This window comes from Lissotriton vulgaris, chromosome 6, assembly GCF_964263255.1.
Source record: "Lissotriton vulgaris chromosome 6, aLisVul1.2, whole genome shotgun sequence".
NCBI lineage: Eukaryota > Metazoa > Chordata > Amphibia > Caudata > Salamandridae > Lissotriton > Lissotriton vulgaris.
Genome location: NC_141694.1, coordinates 491,552,476 through 491,572,278, shown reverse-complemented (window position 1 = coordinate 491,572,278; position 19,803 = coordinate 491,552,476). Strand labels below are relative to the sequence as shown.

General features: G+C 42.2%; 1 protein-coding gene across 13 annotated transcripts in view; it reads right to left on the bottom strand.

The window, feature by feature from the left end:
- Nucleotides 1-19,803, bottom strand: part of RIMS1 (regulating synaptic membrane exocytosis 1) — a 1,970,833-nt gene that overhangs the window by 335,316 nt on the left and 1,615,714 nt on the right. For all 13 annotated transcript variants that reach the window (XM_086926498.1, XM_086926484.1, XM_086926488.1 and 10 more), the window contains one exon: nucleotides 16,357-16,523. In XM_086926498.1, coding sequence (XP_086782624.1) covers nucleotides 16,357-16,523 — 167 coding nt within the window. The remainder of the gene's footprint in view (nucleotides 1-16,356; nucleotides 16,524-19,803) is intronic.

Here is a 19,803-nt window from a genome sequence, read left to right as displayed (position 1 = left end):
TGACCAGAACTGGTTTGGACTAGACAGAGGCCTCTCTGCCTTCAGAGAACAAAGAGAAAAGTAGTATAAATATGGGGACCCAGACCACAAGACTTTAAATCACTTCTGGGAACAAGATAAACCTTTTGCCAAGGAGAAGAACCAAGGATGCTGCAGGAGTTTGGACTGGCCATCTGCCAGTGTGCTGTTTGCGGGGTTGGCCTGCAGTGGTTTCTTTATTGCCAAGGAAAGGAGAAGGAACTTTCAAAGAACTTTCATCATCTTGCAGAATATTGCTCCACAAGCTTGAACATGTGCTTGCCTCATGCAGAAGTCTCAGGGACAAAAGACTTCACCTCCAGCTCCCCTCAGAGTTTCCTTGCTGGGAATTCTGTCTGCAATAGCCTGCGTGTCTCTGGGAGCTGCAAGTGCGATGCATTGTGAGAAGCGTGTCGCAGTCGCAGCTGTTGCCATTGCATAGCCGGAGAAAAGTGTCGCCGCTGCAGAGGTTGCCGCCGCATCATTAGAGAAGCGTGCCTTCGTCAAAGCTGTTACCCGACGCATTACTGGAGAAGCGTGTTGCCGCCACAAGGTCGCCGTCTCATCGCCGGAGCAGCATGGCACAGGGCCGGTCACAGCTCCAAAGCTACAGAGTTCACCGCACGGCCACCGGGCGTGCACGCATCTCTTCACGTCGTCGCATCAAGGGCGCCATCTTATCGCATCGCACCGGATTGTCGCATCGCATCGAGGCGCCATCTTGAGCATCGCAACCGGGCCGCAGGACGAGAACCTACGCATCGCCTCTGCTCCGGTAAGGATCAAGACGCATCCCCTACTCTGCAAAAGCTTTGAGGCGTGGCACATAATCTCCCCGAAAGCACAGAACCGATGCATCTCCCACTCTGCAAGCCTTTTATTTTGCGTTAGGCATACAGGTACTTTTGTGAGAACTGTGTTGCATTTATGACAAACTTGTACTAACCAACTTCTACCATCTTTAGGTCTATTTTAAGTACAGTATTGTGGATTTTTGTCGTTTGTGGTCTTGTGTTCAATCTATATAAAGAATACTTATTTTTATAAAACCTGTGTTGTGTCCATCTGTAGTGTTTTCACAGTATTGCTGTGTATATTCACAAATGCTACACTGCCTCTGAGATAAGCCTGTCTGCTTGTGCCAAGCTACCAAGGGGGTGAGCAGGGGTTATACAGTAGTGCAATCCGCTTTCCCTGACTTAGAATCAAAGGTCCCTATTTGGTCAAAGGTGTACACCATTGCCAACTAGAGACCCCCAGTTCTAACATTGGTGGTCAGCAGTGAGGATTTGGGCCTGCATTTGTGAATCATATACAGTGATTGGGAACACTACTAGTGAGTGCAGACCAAACGCAACCTCATACTTTTTTCTGGTAGAATTGTTTTACTTGGAATGTCATTTTTCTTTGAGAACTGAGGTTGGAAACCTACACTTTAAAACAGCTCAAACATCTCTGCAAGAAACTGAACGTTGCTACACCAGGCATTTCTAAAAAAGGATGACTACCAAAATGTGCAGGGCCTGGGTAGAAGCAAGAAATACCCCTGATTTGGTGGTGAAGCCAGCTGGAGATGCAAATTGGCAACTGGATAGACCAGTGTTTCGAGCCAGGGGAGGGGTACCGTCCCCACCAGGCAGTAGTATTTCTTCCATAGACCTGTCCCCCAGGGAGTGAAATGGGGCACACAAGCTAGAGATGGCTAAGCTTAAGATGGAGGGTCAGAGGGAAGTAGAGAATAACAGATTATCCTTGGAGAGAGAGAGAATGAGAATGGAACATGAGAGGATGTTGAAGTAGTTAGAGATCAAGGCAAAGGGATTAAAGATCATTTCCTCTGGTGGCAGCACACCATCTGTGCCTTCAGAAGACAGGGTATATATTCTCAAGGATGTCATCAAAGATTTCCATAAGCATGAAGTTATTGGGCAGTGGTTTGCAGCCTATGAAATAGCAATGTTGGCCCACCGGGTCCCTGAGAAGGATTGGGGAGCGGGGCTGTGGGGCCGCTTTGTGAGTGAGGGGAGGGATACTTTGTAAGACCTACCCAGTGAGAATAAGATGTCTGATGCCCACATGTTTGACCCCAGAACCATATAGACAGAGATTTAGGACTTGTAAGAAGCTGGAGGGAACCACTTGGGTAGAATATGCATCTTTCTTTTGCAGAGCTCTGGATGGTTGGGGGAAGGGTAGCAAAGTGGATACTTTTTAAGCGCTCTATGATTTGATTGCAAGGGAGCACTTATCTGCTAATTGTTTTCCAGAGTTACGCCAGCACCCTATTGATAGCAAGTTGACTAACCCTAGGAAGCTTGCTGAGGAGGCAGACCGTTGGATCAGTACCAGAGTCCACAAGGGTCATGTGGGAGACTCATCCAAAGGTGGGCAGGATCCCCAGAAGAAGAGTGGGGGTGGGGACATGGGTAAACAGAGGGAGTTCCAGAAAGGGCCCCAAAGTAATTCCCAAGGGAACCAAGGGAAAGGTTCCCAGCCTCCCCTTGAGAAAAAGTCAGAGCCCCGACAGGTAAACCTGCTCCCAGGGGGCCAGATACTTTCAGTGTAAGCAGGTGGGACACCGTTGGTATGATCCTCAGTGTCCCCAAAAGGGTCAGTATGTGCCACCCCATCAGATGGCCAGTGTAGCCCTGGGAGGGGAGGAGATGGGTGCCAAAGGTAGGGGGGGGGTCTCGAAAAAATGTCCTTTGTCTCATTAGGAAACTTTGAGATGGTCCCTAAAACTCAACTGCCTGATAACACTAAAAAGTACAGGCAGTGGGTGACCATCAATGGCCATAGAGTGGAGGCTCTGAAAAACACCAGAGCCAGTGTGACAGCTGTCAAGTGTCACTTGGTGTCTGAAGAGCAGGTAGTCCCTATTGCATTCTTCCCAGTTGTTGCCGCTGACAAACACAGAGGGGCATTGCAAGGTGGCTCAGGATCCCTTTTGGGGGGGGGGGGTCTCTGGTACTCTTCAAGCAGCTGTGCGGCCAGCCATGCCTGTTGATTGTTTGTTGGGCAATGATTTGGAAAGTTCCACTTGAAGTGGAGAAGAAGGCTCATTTAGAGATGTTGGGTCTGCCTGAGTGGGCGTGTGTGACCACTCGGTCTATGGCAGAGAAGGGTGTTCAAGAGATCCTGGAGCCTGAAAATATGGCCCAGGAACCTGCCTTAAAGAGAAGAGGTAGGGGGTGGGAAACCAGCCCCATTTGTTCCCACTGTCCAGGAGGAGGCAGACCTTGAGGAGGATGTGCTGGAACCTACACGGGGAACACATTGCTGAACTGGGGACCTGCCTGAGCTGACCCCTTGGCAGCAAAAGGGAGCACCCTCCAGGGAGGAATTTTGTGCAGAGCAGAAGAAGTGCCCTTCTCTTGTAGGTTTGCGGCACAGGCCAGAAACCAAGCAGCAGCTGATCCGTCTGGATCACATTGGATCTACTGGGAGAAAAACCTCCCGTATAGCGAGCCTAAGGTTGCTGAGCCTGGGCCAAACCATGTGCTGGTAGTACCCCAGCGCTTTAGAGCATTCCTACTGAGGTTGGCTCATGATGTGCCTTTAGCTGACATCTGGGGCAGGACAAGACCTTTGAAAGGCTTGTCACCCACTTTTATTGGCCCCAGATGCGGAAGAGTTCAGATACTCATTGTAGGACTTGTAAAACTAGTCAGGCAAGTGGGAAAATGTGGAAGGAAACACAAGGCTCCTCTCCAACCTTTCTCCGTAGTCAGTGCCCCCTTTGAATGGATGGGCATTGGCATTGTGGGGCCACTGGACCCCAAGACAGCCATGGGCAACAGGTTTATCCTGGTCTTGGTGGACCATGCTACCCGGTACCCGGAAGCCATCCCGCTCAGGACAGTGACGGCCCCCGTCGTGGGATGTGCATTGATGGGGATTTTCTCCCGTGTGGGGTTCCCCAGAGTGGTGGTGTCTGACAGAGCTACAAACTTCATTTTAAGTTATATGAAGTCCCTGTGGAAGGAGTGTGGTGTTACATACAAGTTCACCACTCCTTACCACCCCCAAGGTAATGGGCTGGTTGAGATATTCAACCAGACCCTTAAAGTCATGATTATGGGTCTTGAGGAACCTATGAGGCGCAAGTGGGACGTCCTCTTGCCATGCCTTCTTTTTGCTTACCATGAGGTGCCACAAAAGTCCCTAGGGTTCAGCCCCATTGAACTGTTGTATGGACAACCTGTAAGAGGAACTTTGAGTCTGGTCAAGGAAGGCTGGGAGCAATCTCCCAGGAAACCTCCTCAGAATGTATACAGTTACATGCTGGCCTTCAGAACCAGACTCGGAGAATCAGACAGCTCGCTCAGATAAATCTGGAAGCCAGCCAGGAGGACATGAAGCGGTGGTACTATCAGAATGCCCCTCTGATTGAGCTTCAACCTGGACAGAAAGTTTGGGTCACAGCCCCTGTAGAGCCTTGTGCGCTCCATGACAGGTGGACCGGACCATTTGAGTTGGTGGAGCGCAAGATTGATGTCACCTATTTGGTAAACTTGCGGTCTTCAGGGAACCCTTTGTGGGTCCTGCATGTTAAAATCCTGAAGCCCCACTTAAAAAGGTCCGAAGTGGGTATGCTCCTAGCGACAGATGATGGAATGGAGGAGGAGACAGAGCCTCTTCCTGCCCTCCTGGCTGCAACTGGTCAGTGGATGGTGTCAGCCTCTCTGCCACACTTACCCCTGATCAGCATATATACAAGTGAAAGGATGTAAGTTATAATACCATTGCGGTATGAGATTCAATTGGAAGCCGCGGATGAGGGAGGACGCGAGGACTGCTCGAGAATTAATGGAAGTTCCATGTACCCCTCCTCCAGATTGGCTCATGGGGCACTGACTCCTAATTATTCTAGCCCACGCTTCAGAAATACTGATAGGGCTGTAATTACCAATTGAATCTCATACCGCAGTGGTATTATAACTTACATTCTTTCACTTGTATATACACATAGCACACATTGATGGCAACTTTAGTGAGTGATAGAGGGATCTGACCCCGTCCTGACGAATAGGCATTCAGCCTCGAAACATGTTGACATCACCAGGAGAATTAGCCCATTGTTAAGCTAAAGTTTCTCCGCTACACAGTTTTTAACCATACCAGCCTATTACTAATAAAGAATTTTTGCCTTCATAAGGCCAGGTATTCTTTTTAATCTCACTTTTCCATATCACTCCTTACCCTACTCACACTCACTCAATACACCTCACATAGCACTTACAATATCTAAGTGCTCCAGCGTAGTCGCTAGTCGTAGCACGCCCGTCCCGCAGCGGGCCGGGAAGACCCCAATTATGAAGCATGACACCAAGGGCCCTTTTGGTGTGTGAGGGGTATTTTGACAAATACTGGGTATGCCTACAATACCTTGGCTCACAGGAAACCTCTTAGAGGTGGACCTTGTTTTTTATTCACACTCTGATAAAGCAAGGAGGCCTTCCATATATGTATTGATGTGGTGACACCCCAGACAAAATCAGTAGGCCTTCATAATATATACATACCCTTATATTCTGATGCTTCATCTAGTACAGATGCATTTTGATTATGAGGTTCAAGGCCCCACTAGGGGTGTAATATGATATGAGGGTGTCACCAAAGGCATTTCCAACTACCTGATGTATATATTTGTAATTTAATGCCTAATGTTTATTAGTGTGTGCGTAATAAAGGAATTTGTACTTTATAAACCAAAAACCCTGGACTGAACAATAATTTATTGATTGTTGTTGTTGTGTGACAGTGAATTGTGTTTGCTAGTCCACACTACCTCCCTTCAGTAGGCGTTGGACTTTTCTGCTTTGCTACCTGAGAGAGTCAAGTGCTATAATGGGGTAAAAAGACAAATGTTTACTTATTACTTATGCAGCTCTCACATCCTTTGCAACGAAGAAACCAATGTCATACAGTGAGTGAAATGGAAAAATATTAACAACAATAAAGGTGAATTGAAAGAGCTCAGCAAACATGAGAAAGATGACAGAATAGACAACCAAACTACTAAAAACAACAGAATCAGAAAATCAGTGAGGTGATAATGAAGACATAACAGTGATACATTTAGTAGCAGGGAAATGGTAGGATAAAAATGATGTAGAAAACAACCAGGTCATTGGTTATGGTACCGCATAAAATAACCAAAGAAGTAAATCATATTACTACATTGAGCTCTTGCCTAGCGGTCCCCTACTTAATGTTCTTCACACAAGATACAGACACTTTTAAACTTGTATTATTGGGAAACTCATCTAACCAAAACAGATGCACTTTAAATATGTATACGTTTGGTACAATTATGAAATAAGCAAGCAATCCGAATATGTAATATTTTAAAGAACTATTCAAAAACTTGAAAATTAAAGAGGATAAAACAACTGCAATCACCCAGACAGCCCTGTCGCACAAAATGCCATTGCCCATAAGGGCAAAAACAGCAAGATGATGGCAAAAATATAAAGTGGGCCAAAATGCTTTTAGGGTGTCCAGTCCTGCAGCAGAGAACAAACAAATTATGCATAGCATACACTTTGGGAATGATAACCTCACAGTTGCTGCATGGAACCTCGACCTATGCCTCCTAAAAGGATATCTGGTCACACAAATGGTCAGCCACAGATGGACTGCAGACAAACAAGACACAGAATTTAGAGAAGAGGCTCAGTTCTATAAATTGCTATTGCCAACCAACATAGTACCACATGAGATTGAGCTGTGTTTTGGAACCTCACATTCATTTTAAGGAATATGTGTACTGTTTCCTTCAGTGTTGATTCAACTGATACTCCCTCTACCGATTTGAGGTTGATTGCAGCATCCTCTGTATTTACGTCAGCAGGCATGGGCTATAAAATAAACTTGATTCATTAAATGGCAAATACTAAATGGTATCGGTCAGGCTATTATACATGATAAGATTTCAGTAATTATTGTTTGTTCAACAATAACCACTATTCATGTGCATGTGCGTGCATGTATGGGAGTCTGTGCGTGTATAAGATAGAGAGCATGGGTAACTCTTTGGAACAGTAAAACTCTTGTTAGGCACACAGCTAGGCATTTTTTGTGTGTTAAAAGTGGGTGTCAATGGGAGTGGGGCTTGGACACCGACGGGAATGGCTGCTCAGCTGTGAGCTTCGTTGCGGGAGGTTTTCGCTTCGTTTCTCGGCAAAACCTCGCTGTTGAGCTCAAGATGCGAGGCGCTGCCCAGGGAAGTTATACTCATCAGCTTTTTCGAACTTGGGTGAGAGAAGGTCCGCAGTTGACATTTACTTGTATCATCGCGTTTCCCTAGGGGAATGCGACCACCATTTTGTTTCACTGCGAAGATGTTGTTTTTCAAATTTAAGCTCCAATGAGTATTTCATGCCACAAAAGCCTCATTATTGGATTTCCTCTGTATATTTAAGGCTCTAGATTAAGCTTTTATCTTGCAGTTACTTCTATTGACATTTTTCTGATGGTCTAGAAGTAATTTGCATTAATTCGTATTTTTTTTTAAATAACTTCAGGTGTTTTTTTTTACAGTGCCCCAATTACTCCTCCTTGTGAAAGTAATTGTCTGGACATACGTATTTGCCAGTCGGCTATGCACCTCATCGGACTTTCAATATTTTGGCTTTGTGTTCCTTTCTATGCTGCCTTGTGTATGGGGAGAACAAAATCTACTCGTCGCTCTACCAATAGTTCGTCATCTCTTGTGGCTCATTACAACCCTTTTTCCATTCTTCAAGAAACCATGGTGGATTCAGAACAAGGTACAGTATCAAGTTTCTTGCCTTCAAGTATTCCACTGCCTAGTTCCAAAATGGCGTCCAAATTACAGGGGCGCATCCGCCCTCTTGTCTGGGAAACAGGTTAAAAAGGACCCGCCTTCACCAAATATATCTCCTCCTTCAATCTCTATGGAGACAATTTTTTAGGAAATTTGGGCTCTTAAAACGTGCGTAGATGTGACCAATATTCATCTTCAACATTGGATGATAAGTGGTCGCACATGGAGAGCAGGGTTGTTCAATTAGAAAACAAAGTGGGTTCTTTTCATTCTGATGGCACTCAAGTTCCTCCTATGCAAACTCAAATCTTGCATCCTCAAAAGCAGGTTGAAAATCTTGAAAACCGCAACAGACGCAACAATCTACGTATTTACAACCTGATAGAGGGACTTGAATACCCCATTCCTCTCTCCTTTTTCCATTCAGTTCTACCAAAAATTCTGGACCTTCCTGAGTCTCCATTATTAAACATTCAGTGAGCCCATCGTTTAGGTCATACTTTGCAGCCTGAGTCTTGATCGAATGAACCAAGGGGAGTTATTCTGTATTTGTTGGAATATACTGATCTGTTGAAGGTCCACCAAGCAGTCAAAGCCAAGGGTAAAATCTCTTGGCACGGATCCACTCTTTTCTTTTCCCAGGATTATACCAAAGCTACCTCGGACAGATGGAAGACATTTGTAGATATGAGGCCAGTACTGAAACATATTAATGCCAGATTTGGACTTATTCATCCTTGTCTGTTTAAAGTCACTTATAAAAACAAGACCACGACCTATGAAAACCCTTGTCTTCTTCAACAATTTTTAGACAACTGCAGATCGGAAGTTATGGAAGTTACTCGGCCTATTGTTAACCTAATCCATTAATTCTTGTTAGTATGTAATGTAGTCCTAGTTATCTGTTTTTTATATCTGATCATGTAAATTGTTTCTGTTAAAACTTTGTATAACCTGTTTCTTCTTCTTTTCCCAGGTCACGTCTTTTGTCATAAGTCATGTATGGGACTTCTCTTATGGTTTTGATAATATTTCTCCCTCCATTGCCAGTGTCTCCACCACCCTCGAAGTTTGTGTGTTTTTTCTGGTATGTTATTTTTTATATTTTATGTGTGGGTTTTGTTTCTTTTTCTCTTTTTCAATTCATGTTCTTCTCCTCCTCCTCTACTTTCCTTTTTGGAAGAATTTTTATCTATTCCTTGTTTATTTTACGCTTTCTTTCTTAAATCTCTTTTGTATATCAATTCATCTTCTTCCTTTTTCCGGTCTTCTATTTTTCTGTATTCTCTCTCATCTTTTCTAATTTCAGGTTTTGCCTTATGTGCAATTTTTGCCGATAAGTTGTTACATTTTCAGGTTTCCATTATATTTTTGTTTGATGTTCTGTTATAAAGTTATTATAGAATGCTAACTATCACTGCCTATCATATGTTCTATATATTTACTTTCATTTTTTAGATGACTAATATTTATCTCATGGAATGTAAAAGGTTTAGGCTCTCCTATAGAGCGTCAAAGGGTTTTGTTTCACATTGCCAACTTTAGGGGTGATATTGTTCTTTTGCAAAAAAATGCATATTTCAGACGAAGAAGTAACTAAGCTTAAAAGACAATGAGTTGGTAATGTTTTTGCTTTTTCGGGCTCAGGGAAACGTAATGGGGTAGCTATTCCATGTCATAAATGCCTTACCTTACATACTATTTCACATAATGCTGACTGTGAAGGTAGATGGATTTCAGTCTCTACTTATTGATAAATTTCCACTCACTATTGTTAATCTGTATGCACCTACTAATCCAGATAATTCCTTTTGGCGGGGGTGTTGTCCAAATTAATGACCTATAAAGATGACGGATTGTTGTAGAGGATTGTAATATGGTTTTTGATCCCATTATAGATAGACGCTCCAAATATAGATTTCTTGTTTCACAAGGACACTCTCAGTTCGCTCCAAATCTAGATTTCTTTTTTCACAAGGACACTCTCAGTTCACATCGACAATATCCCAATGCTCCCTTATTGATGCATGGATATTGTACCACCCAACACATCAGGAATATACTTTCTTTTCTCCTGTGCATTTTTTCCAAACATGCATAGATTACATATTTATTTCTAATGCTCTAGCTCAACATGTTATTAACCATGCACCAGTCACTTTGAATTTGGATTTACTTCCTCCATCTCAGGGAATTAGGTGGTGGAGATTTAATAATTCTCTCCTCCTAGATTTGCAATTTACACACGATTTTGAGCAATTTGCTAATACATTTTTCAAAGAAAATGAATCCCCAGACATATTGCCTCAAGTTATATGGGATACTTTTAAAGCCGCTTCTAGAGACTTTATTATACATTTTGTTTCCCAGAGGCGGAAATCCACCTCTAATAAATTTAAGACACTTAATACACGTATTAAACAATTTGAAACATTCTTTTTATAACTTACTCAGAATCTTTCTTAAATGATTTAATATCTGCTAAAATTGAGTTTAATACACTTTCTACGGAAAGTGCCAATTCGTATCTACATTATTCTAGGGTGAAATATAATGGGGGTCAAAATAAAGCAGGGAAACTTCTTGCCAATTATCTTAAAATAAAAAAAGAACGTACAATGATTGATTCTATTCTAACTTCTACTAATCAATCTGTACACAAAAATGAGGATATACTTTTGGAATTTACAAATATTTTAAAAGGCACTATATACTCCAGAATCTTCCACTAACTCAAGATCTTCTTCAGTATCTATCTTCCAACCCCTTGCCCTCTCATCAAGATATCGATTTTTCCATATTGGAAAAGGATATTCTAATCCAAGATATCTCTAATGCTATCCATTTCATTAAACGTGGCAAAGCTCCCGGACCTGTTTTACTATTGAAGTTTATTCTCATTTATCCTCACCTTTATTACGTAAATTACATCAACTTTCCCTTTATTTTATATCTGCTCATACATCAGGTGGTTCCTTTCAAGATGCATTAATATGTCTTCTCCCCAAAGATAATAAAGATCATAGATTGTGTAAAAAGTATTGCCCTATTTCACTTATTAACCTAGATTATAAAATGTTTGCAAAAATATTAGCTCTTTGTTTGGATACATTATTACTCGAGAGAACAATGTGGTTTCATCAAAGATAGACACCTTTCAGACAATACTCGATTATTTTTCAATGTACTTAGTAAATCCAAATCATATCAATCTTCTTTGGCAGCTATTTCTTTGGATGCGTAAAAAGCATTTGATAGAGTTAGTTGGTCATTTATTTTCTCCATGCTTTCTTGGTTCAGTTTTGGTCCTAAATTTATTAATTATGTTTCTTTATTATACTACTCCCCTAAATCATCTATTTTGGTTAATGGTCTTATGTCTCTTTTTTCCCCTCTTCATGTCGGCGTTTGACAGGGGAGTCTGCTTTCCACTTTATTATTTATATTTGCTTTGGAACCGTTTTTAATGAAAATTCGCTCTAACTCACAGATTACAGGTTTTGCTTATGGCAGGAGTCTTCAAACTGTGGTGCGCGACCCCCAGGGGGGCCGTGGAGTGGTGTGAAGGGAGGCTTCAAACTGTGGGGCGCGACCCCCAGGGGGGCCGTGGAGTGGTGTGAAGGGGGTCGCGCCTTCACAGTCACACGTCTGCCCTGGCCTCCAGGGCTTCAGCCCCCCTCTTCCCCCGTCCTGTGTCTCAGCCCGGGCTGCTGCAGTGAAACTCGAGCTGCTGGGGGCTCGCTGGGCAGTGTCTGGAGTCTTATCTCCGGCACGCCTGGGTTTTTCACAGGTCTTTAAAGGCCATTAGCATATTTGCATGCCTTTGTAAGCTGGTAACAGAGGCTTAAGGTTTTTTATGGTTCCAGTACCCCCTGGGCCCCCACTCTGCCTATTCCTTACATTTGAATTTTTACACTTCTTGCTGTAGTGTGAGAATTCATTTAATGAAGAGAAATATAAAGTTGGGTTGCCAATAGAAAAATGCCTGCTCTTGACACTAAATAGAGTTATGAATAAAAAAGTATGTATTCATTAGTTATGTGACTTTTCTGTCTTTGTTCTCTTAAATTTTCAGTCATGGATTATTGAGGCAGCCCTAAAACACAATTAAAAGTGACACAATTAAAAGTGCTTTCTATTTATATTTGCTGTTCTAAGTATTTACAGATAAGTGCTAAAAATACAGCTTTAGGTGACTGCTTAATTCTGGGCCATCCAAATAATGAGCTGGTAACCCTAATCATAAAACTGGAAGTTTGTTGCAGGATCAGCTAATCATAAAACTGGAAGTTTGTTGCAGGATCAGCACCTTATTTATTTCCTCCACCCTCGAACCCTGTTTAATGCCATTATAGCAATAGTTTAACTAATATCTGAAACCCTACACTTCAAGTTTCTGGGAATGCACCCTGCTTTCAGACAACTCACTTCTCATCCTCGCCTTCACTTTCATGCTCACCCTGCACTCCCAGCGATCACAATGCACTCACATTGATCACCATGCACTCACACTGATCTTCATGCACTCATAGCGATCACCATGCACTCATAGCGATCACCATGCACTAATAGCGATCACAATGCACTCACACTGATCACCATGCACTCATAGCAATCACAATACACTCACACTGATCACCATGCACTTATAGCAATCACAATACACTCACACTGATCGCCATGCACTCACACTGATCACCATGCACTCATAGCAATCACAATACACTGGCACTGATCGCCATGCACTCACACTGATCGCCATGCACTCACAGCGATCGCCATGCACTCACAGCGATCACAATGCACTCACAGCGATCACAATGCACTCACAGCGATCACAATGCACTCCCAGCGATCACAATGCACTCACACTGATCACAATGCACTCACACTGATCACAATGCACTCACACTGATCACAATGCACTCACACTGATCTCCATGCACTCACACTGATCTCCATGCACTCACAACATTCACCCGCTCACCCTGCTCTCACAGTGATCACTCTGCACTAAAAATGCGCTTGCATTGTTCACTCTGTACCTCACCCTGCAGTCACACGAGCACACTTCTCACCCTGCACTCATGTGACACTCCACTCACCTGTCCCCCCCCCCTCACTGCTCAATCTGTAGCTCACTCAAACAAGGCCATCACTAACCATGCACTAATTTGTCCCACTCTGCACTTACAGCTGAACCCAAATTCATATGGTCACCTCACTCAACCTGTAGTCATTCCTTTTACCCTACTCTCACACTGTTGCATTGCTCTCCGTGCAGTCACATGGGCACTCTTGTCACCCACACAGTGCAGAAGGTTAAAGTACCTGGTACACAGAAGATGTACCATTCACATCACAGAAGTGAGTGTGAGTAAACTATGAGTATTTTGTCAGACAGGTGCTATATAGAGATGAGGTGTATTGTTGGTGAGTGGTAGTGAGGGAATTCATGGAGAAGTTGGAAAGACTGTTGCACCGTGTGCGACCAGGGCTAGGGCCAGCCCTGGCTGGGAGTGTTAAAGCACCCCGAAGTTCGGGTTTAGTGGATCCCCTGCTTCTGCCTATTATCATTTACATTTGTAGTGCGCTACTGTTACCAAAAAGTGTCCTGGGGCTAATAACCATCTACCTGCAATGTGAGAGAGGGATAGAAGGAAGGGGTGAGAGGAAAGGGGCTTGGGTAAACTGCTTAACTCTTCACAAGACCGCCAGGGTTTGAAGGGACACTTGCTGCTCCCGGCCATGGCCAGGTGAGTTTCTAATGTGGCAGCGCGTATTCCTGCGCAGTGGGAGGCCCTTCACAAAGGTTGACTAGACATCTTTCTGATGTTAATTGCTGTATTTTGGTTATAAACTGGCACTGATGGGGTGAAATCTTTCCTCAGTGTTACTGTGTTTAAAAAATGTCAAAATAATAAAGCAATGCTATCCCAAAATACGCAGCATCACAGAACATTATTTAAATTTTCTACTCACACAATTTAGTCAAGCCTGTCGCATAATTTGGTACTCACTTGCCTCATAATTCCAGTAGCCCTGCCTAGAGGTTTAGACATTTTTTAAGGAGGGGGTCCTTACGCCTGTAAATGTTGACAGGGGGGTCCCGGCATCCAAAAGTTTGAAGACCTCTGGCTTATGGGGACACTCAGCTTGAACTTTCTGTCTATGCCGATGACATTTTGCTTTTTATTTCTAATCCGCAAACTTCTTTACCAGCATTTTTTATTAGAAGTGGACCAGTTTATGTCTGTCTCAGGCTATAAATTAAATGCAGACAAATGTGAGATTCTCCCTCTTAATAAGTTATGTTTTCATGCTTCTTTTTATTGGAATCCAGATAAGACTAAATATCTAGGTTTGTGGTTCTCTGACACAGTTAAGGATACAATATCCCTTAATTTGAAAATGTTACACTCACTCCTTCATGCACATACTATAGCCTTATAGCCCGCCGTAGCGGGCTATACTGGCTATTAAAGGCCCGCTGAATCGTTAAAGGCCCGAGCCGAAGGCGAGGGACTTTAACGAGACAGCGGGACTTTAATTGCCGGTATAGCCCTGCTACGAAGGGCTATAAGGCTATTAGAACATTCTGCCACTAGAGGGCAGAATGTTCTAACAAATTAAACAAAGGGTTCTCGAAGCTCGAGGGGATATAAATCCCCTCGAGCTTCGAGAAGCCTTTGTAGAACATTGGAATGTTGCTCTGCGGGCCTTTACCGGCCCGTAGAAGCAGGGAGCACTCCATTGTCTGCAATGGAGCTCCCAACATTCCAATGTTCTAATTCTCATTGTAATCCTTTGTTTTTATCCTGGTGGGGTCGTCTTGACAGTATAAAAATGATGTTAATTCCTATTAAATTGTTTTATATCTCAAATTTGCCAGTTAATATTCCACAGTTCCAATACAAAATGATAAATTCAGTTTTATCTACATTTTTATGGAATAATAAAGAACATAGGATGTCATTTTTTACACTTAAAAAACCAAAAGGTCTGGGTGGAGTTAATTTTCCAGATTTCCATAAGTATCATTAGGCCTTTTGTCTTAAACAAACCTCGCTTTTATTACAAGCTAGTGATTATACTCTTTATCCTTTACGGACAGATATTGAAAATTCATCCTGGTATCCTTTTTTCCTGAACGGATGCTTGTCATTTACCTGTAGACCTATGCTCTTATCTCTTCCAATTTTTAAGAACACATGTAAAATTTTATCTCCCATCTTTATTTCCTATAAAACTCCTAAAGAACAGTTTTTAGATTCATCCATTTGGTATAATATTTTTATAAAATAAATAATAGAATTAAATTCTGGAAGGATTTGTACTCTAAAGGTTTTAAATGGATTCATCAATTCTTTCAAGATGGTACCAGCTGGCCACATGGAGTAGGGAAATCACTTTTCTCCTTTCCAGATTCCTATGAAACTAAATACCGCTTGTTATCTTGGCAACTCAATCTTCTTTCAACAAACTCTCTCATGCTCAAATACTCTCTCCCTCACCTCCTCCACTGCATAATTTATTGGAGGTATTACCTTCGGCATCCCAAATATATAAACACTTGTTCCAGAAGATAAGGATAAAAAGGAGGTGGAAAATCTTTGGTAAATAAATCTGCCCAATACTTTTTCTACTTCAATTTGGAATAAGATTTGGGTTAAAATACATAAATCGTTTAGCGTGGCTAATGCAACTTAGACCTTAAACAAATGCTTTTTGAGTGCCCTCTTATTTATGAATTTTGCTTATATACGCCTAGAATTGATGAAGAGCCTGAACTTCCACTATTTGCTTGAAAGTATTAACACTATTTTATTTGTTTCATATCGCTTAGTTCTTACTTACAAATATTTTCAGGTGCCCATAGCATTGTTACATTTCTTCCTGGTGATGTTATATATTGCATAATTGTGATGATATACTTAAAAAAGTTTTTTGTTTCATTGTATTTTACTTGTACTTTAATTGCATAATAATTTCAATAAACCTCTCCTTTAAACTTTAAAAAAAACTGGGTGTCAATTTGTGAATATATTATTATTTCTAATTATCAAAAAATATTCAGAAAAGGAAAATGTGCTGAAAAGCCACATGGCTATGTCATAAATCCTTTATGTTTAGCTCCCACTCAAACTTTTTAAACAGTGGTCTTATGACAAACAGTGCACATATTGCTCCGGGCACCCAGTATAATGCAACATTGTAAAAGAAGAGCAACACAGTAACACAGTCATTACACTGTTGTTTTTTGCTTATTTACTCAGCATTCCTTTTCAGGACAACCACAAAGCTCAAAAACGCATCAAGAAACCGAGTCACTCTACAGCTTGAGCCACTTGTCAGACTGTGTTCAGAAATTCTACCTCAGCAATGCTTCTTGACGAAATATAAGAAAAAATGAAATTAGAGATATTTTAAAGTGATTACCTGCTCTGTTTTCTCATATATCTTTAAAATGCTGTATCGAAACAGATTAAATTCATTTGCATCACAAAGGTTCGCTTAGCTAATTTAAACGCTAAAAATTACCTCACCTGATTCTGCACCTTGGACGCTCGGATTGCTCTGACATAAAGCTTGTGCTGCTGAGGCGTGAGGCACTGCTGGTACGTGAAATGGCTGAAATATCGCTGACGTCACTATCTGATGATTTGGCAGAGACGTTATCACAACTTCTGTACTGATCCCTATGCAGGGTAAACTAAATATAATAAAAAAAAGAAAGAAACTGTGAGGAACCACTAAAAAAGAATATATATATATATATATAGAGTTCACACTGTGCAGAGTGCCATTCATTTTTCAGAAAGCCGAAAGAAAAGATTTAAAATTACACACAACTTTGGGAGTGTGTGGTAATATCATAGTAATTTTGACATCTGTACAACAATGTAAAACAAATGTACACAACCGATAATATGAACATTATAAAGGAGTGACATAACCTTTTTCTATGGATTTACATCACTTTAATAACTTTGGAATGTATACATTTGTTGAAACTCTCTAATCAATAAATTACACTTTACAAATGGATGGCAGACAAAGTTATCAGAAGAGTATTGCAAAAGTAATCTAGTATTTTCTTTTAGGGCCTCCTTCTCCTTATCTGGGGACGTAGGACTCCTACGTCATGTTACGTTTAAAATTACTAGGGTCTTGAAAATTAGTAGCTAGCACTTGCAAGGGGACCAAGGTACAGACATTCTGAACCTGCTTCACAAAGGCCAACTCACTCTTTCAAAGAGTTTATGATTGTTTGCTATACATAAAGGTATTTTATGAATGGTATCCTTACCACTGCAGAGTCGCTGGACATAGAAAGATAGGACTGCCCTATCTTTTTATGTGCAAAGACTCTGCAGTCGTAAAGATATACCAGTCAAATATCTTTGTGAATAAGAAACAATCGTGAACTTACACAAAACAGTAAAACATTTTTGCTGCTTGAGTTTAAGTTGGTAGCTGCAGTTACCCACAGATCGCTCTCACAGTTGCTACGTTTAAGTGATCTATAAATCACAATGATTTTTTTGGTTGTTACATAAGTTTGGTTTAACCAGCTGACTTGCATAACAAGCATTGACAAAGTCAAAACATCTTGCCTATGCAAGAGCTATTAGCTTTGCCAATGTGTTTTAGCCATATTGTACACCAGCATGGCTGATATTCAGCATTGCTAATAGTTAGCGGCACGGAGGAGAGTGGCATGGACTGGAGTGGTGTAGAGTGTTCTGGAGTGGTGTAGAGTGTTTTGGAGTGGCATAGAGTGGAGGGTGTGAAGTGGTGCAGAGCGGAGTGGTGTGTCGTAGAGCGGAGTGTTTCAGAGTGAATTTTCATAGAATGGGGTAGAATAGAGTGGAGTGGCACAGAGTGGAGTAGAGTGTTGTAGACTGGAGTGTGGTGGGTTAGAATGAGGTAGAGTCATGCACAGTGGAGTAATGTAGAGTGGCTTGCAGTAGAGGGGAGTAGAGTGGAGGGGCATACAGTAAAGGAGCATAGAGTGGAGATGTATAGAGTGTCTTAGAGTGGGTGGCATAGAGTGGAGTGGTGTCGAGCGCAGTGTATTAGCGTGGCATGGAGTAGAGAGCCGTAGAGTGGTATCGAGTGGATTAGAGTGTCGCAGGGCGGAGTGGAGAGTCGCAGTCGAGTGGTGTAGGCAGAGGGGCTTAGATTGGACTTGTAGAGTGAAATAGAGTGTCGTAGAATGGAGTGTCAGAGTGTCATACACTGAAGGGGCATACAGGGAGGGGTGTACAGTGGAGTAGAGTGTGGTAGAGTGTAGTGGAGAAGAGTGGGTAGAGAGGCACAGAATGGAGTAACGTGCCATGAAGTAAGGTGTCATTGAGTAGAGTTGAGTGGATAGTGTAAAGTGGAGTGGAGTAAGGTGTCTTAGAGTGGAGTAAAGTAGCATAGAGTGAAGTGTCTTAGAGTGGCAGAGAGTGTCCTAGAATGGAGTCTCATTAAGCGGAGTGCCATAGAGTAGAGTAGTAGAGTGGAATACGGTTGTAGAGAGGCCTAGAGTTAAGTGGCACTGAGTGGCATGGAGTGGTGTAGAGTGGAGTGTCATAGAGTGGTGTAGAGTAGAGTGACCTAGAGTAGAGGGGCGTAGAGTGGAGTGTGTAGATTGGCATAGCATAGAGTGGAGTAAAGTGTTGTAGAGAAGAGTAAATTGGCACAGAGTAGAGGGGCATAGAGTGGAGTGGAATGAAGAGGCGTAGTGTGGATTGTTGCAGAGTGAAGTCAAGTGGCATTGAGTGTTATAGAGTAGAGTGGCATACAGTGTCACAAAGTGGAGTGTTGTAGAGCATAATGTTGTAGAGTTGAGTTTTGTAGAATGGAGTGGCATGGAGTTAGGTGAAGTGGCATAGAGTGTCGTAGAGTGGAGTGACAGAGTGTCGTAGAGTGGATTGTCAAAGTGGAGTGGGATAGAGTACAGTGGGCAACGTAGAGTGGCATAGAGTGAAGCAGCACAGAGTGGAGTAGAATAGTGTGTCCTAGAGTGGAGTAGAGTAGCGTGTCGTAAAGAGGAGTGGCATAGAGTAGGGTAAAGCAGCATAGAGTGTCACAGAGTGCTGTAGAGTGGAGTATCGTAGAGTGGAATAGTGTAAAATGGCATAGTGTCTCTGGAGTGGTGTTGAGTGGTGTAGCATAGGGTGGAGTGGCATGGAGTGTTGTGGAGTGGAGGGGCATTGAGTGTTGTAGAATGGATTGCGGGGGCATAGAGTGGCAGAGAGTGAAAGTAGAGTGCTGGAGAGTGGAGTGGCGTAGAATAGAGTATGCATGAGGTGGTAGTGCACTGCCATTACAAACACTTTTTCAATTGAAATGACCATTATATGTACACAGACAAAGTTTTACTGATCAAAATATGCAGCACACAAATGATAATGTGTGGCAAATCAACAGCTAGTGTATTGGTTTGTTTTGATTGTATTACAATATTTGTTTCTAGCACACTTAAGAATTACAGACATTAAAATTTTGTTCTGTGCTATACAAAAGTCTTTCCTTTCACACCTCCAGATTATCAGATAAATCATCTCACTTTGAAGTCAGAGAAAGGAAAGTAAACCCCAAGCGCCCTCGGAAAACAGTGCCTGACATTTGACCCCTGTCTTTGAATGCACAGCAAATGTGACAGGATAAGAACAAAATGCAAAAGCATATTTACAGAAAGTGAGCACTCATGGTAGACTACAGAAAGAAGGCTGTGCTCTACGGGAAGGACAAAATCATGCTGGATAGCCTGAACCAATTAAAGCCAACTAATAGAAAGCACGCAAATGTGAGTTACAAACCCCTAATTTAATGGTAATCCATGGACAGAATCCTTTTTTTGGTCAGCTTTCAGAATGTCCCCACATTCGTTAGTAACCAGACAGCACAGCTATCTGGTAGGCTTCCACTGGAAAAAAATAAGATTGGCACCAGTACAGTTTTCTACTCTGTTCATCTTTACTGAAGTAGACAAGTGTCAC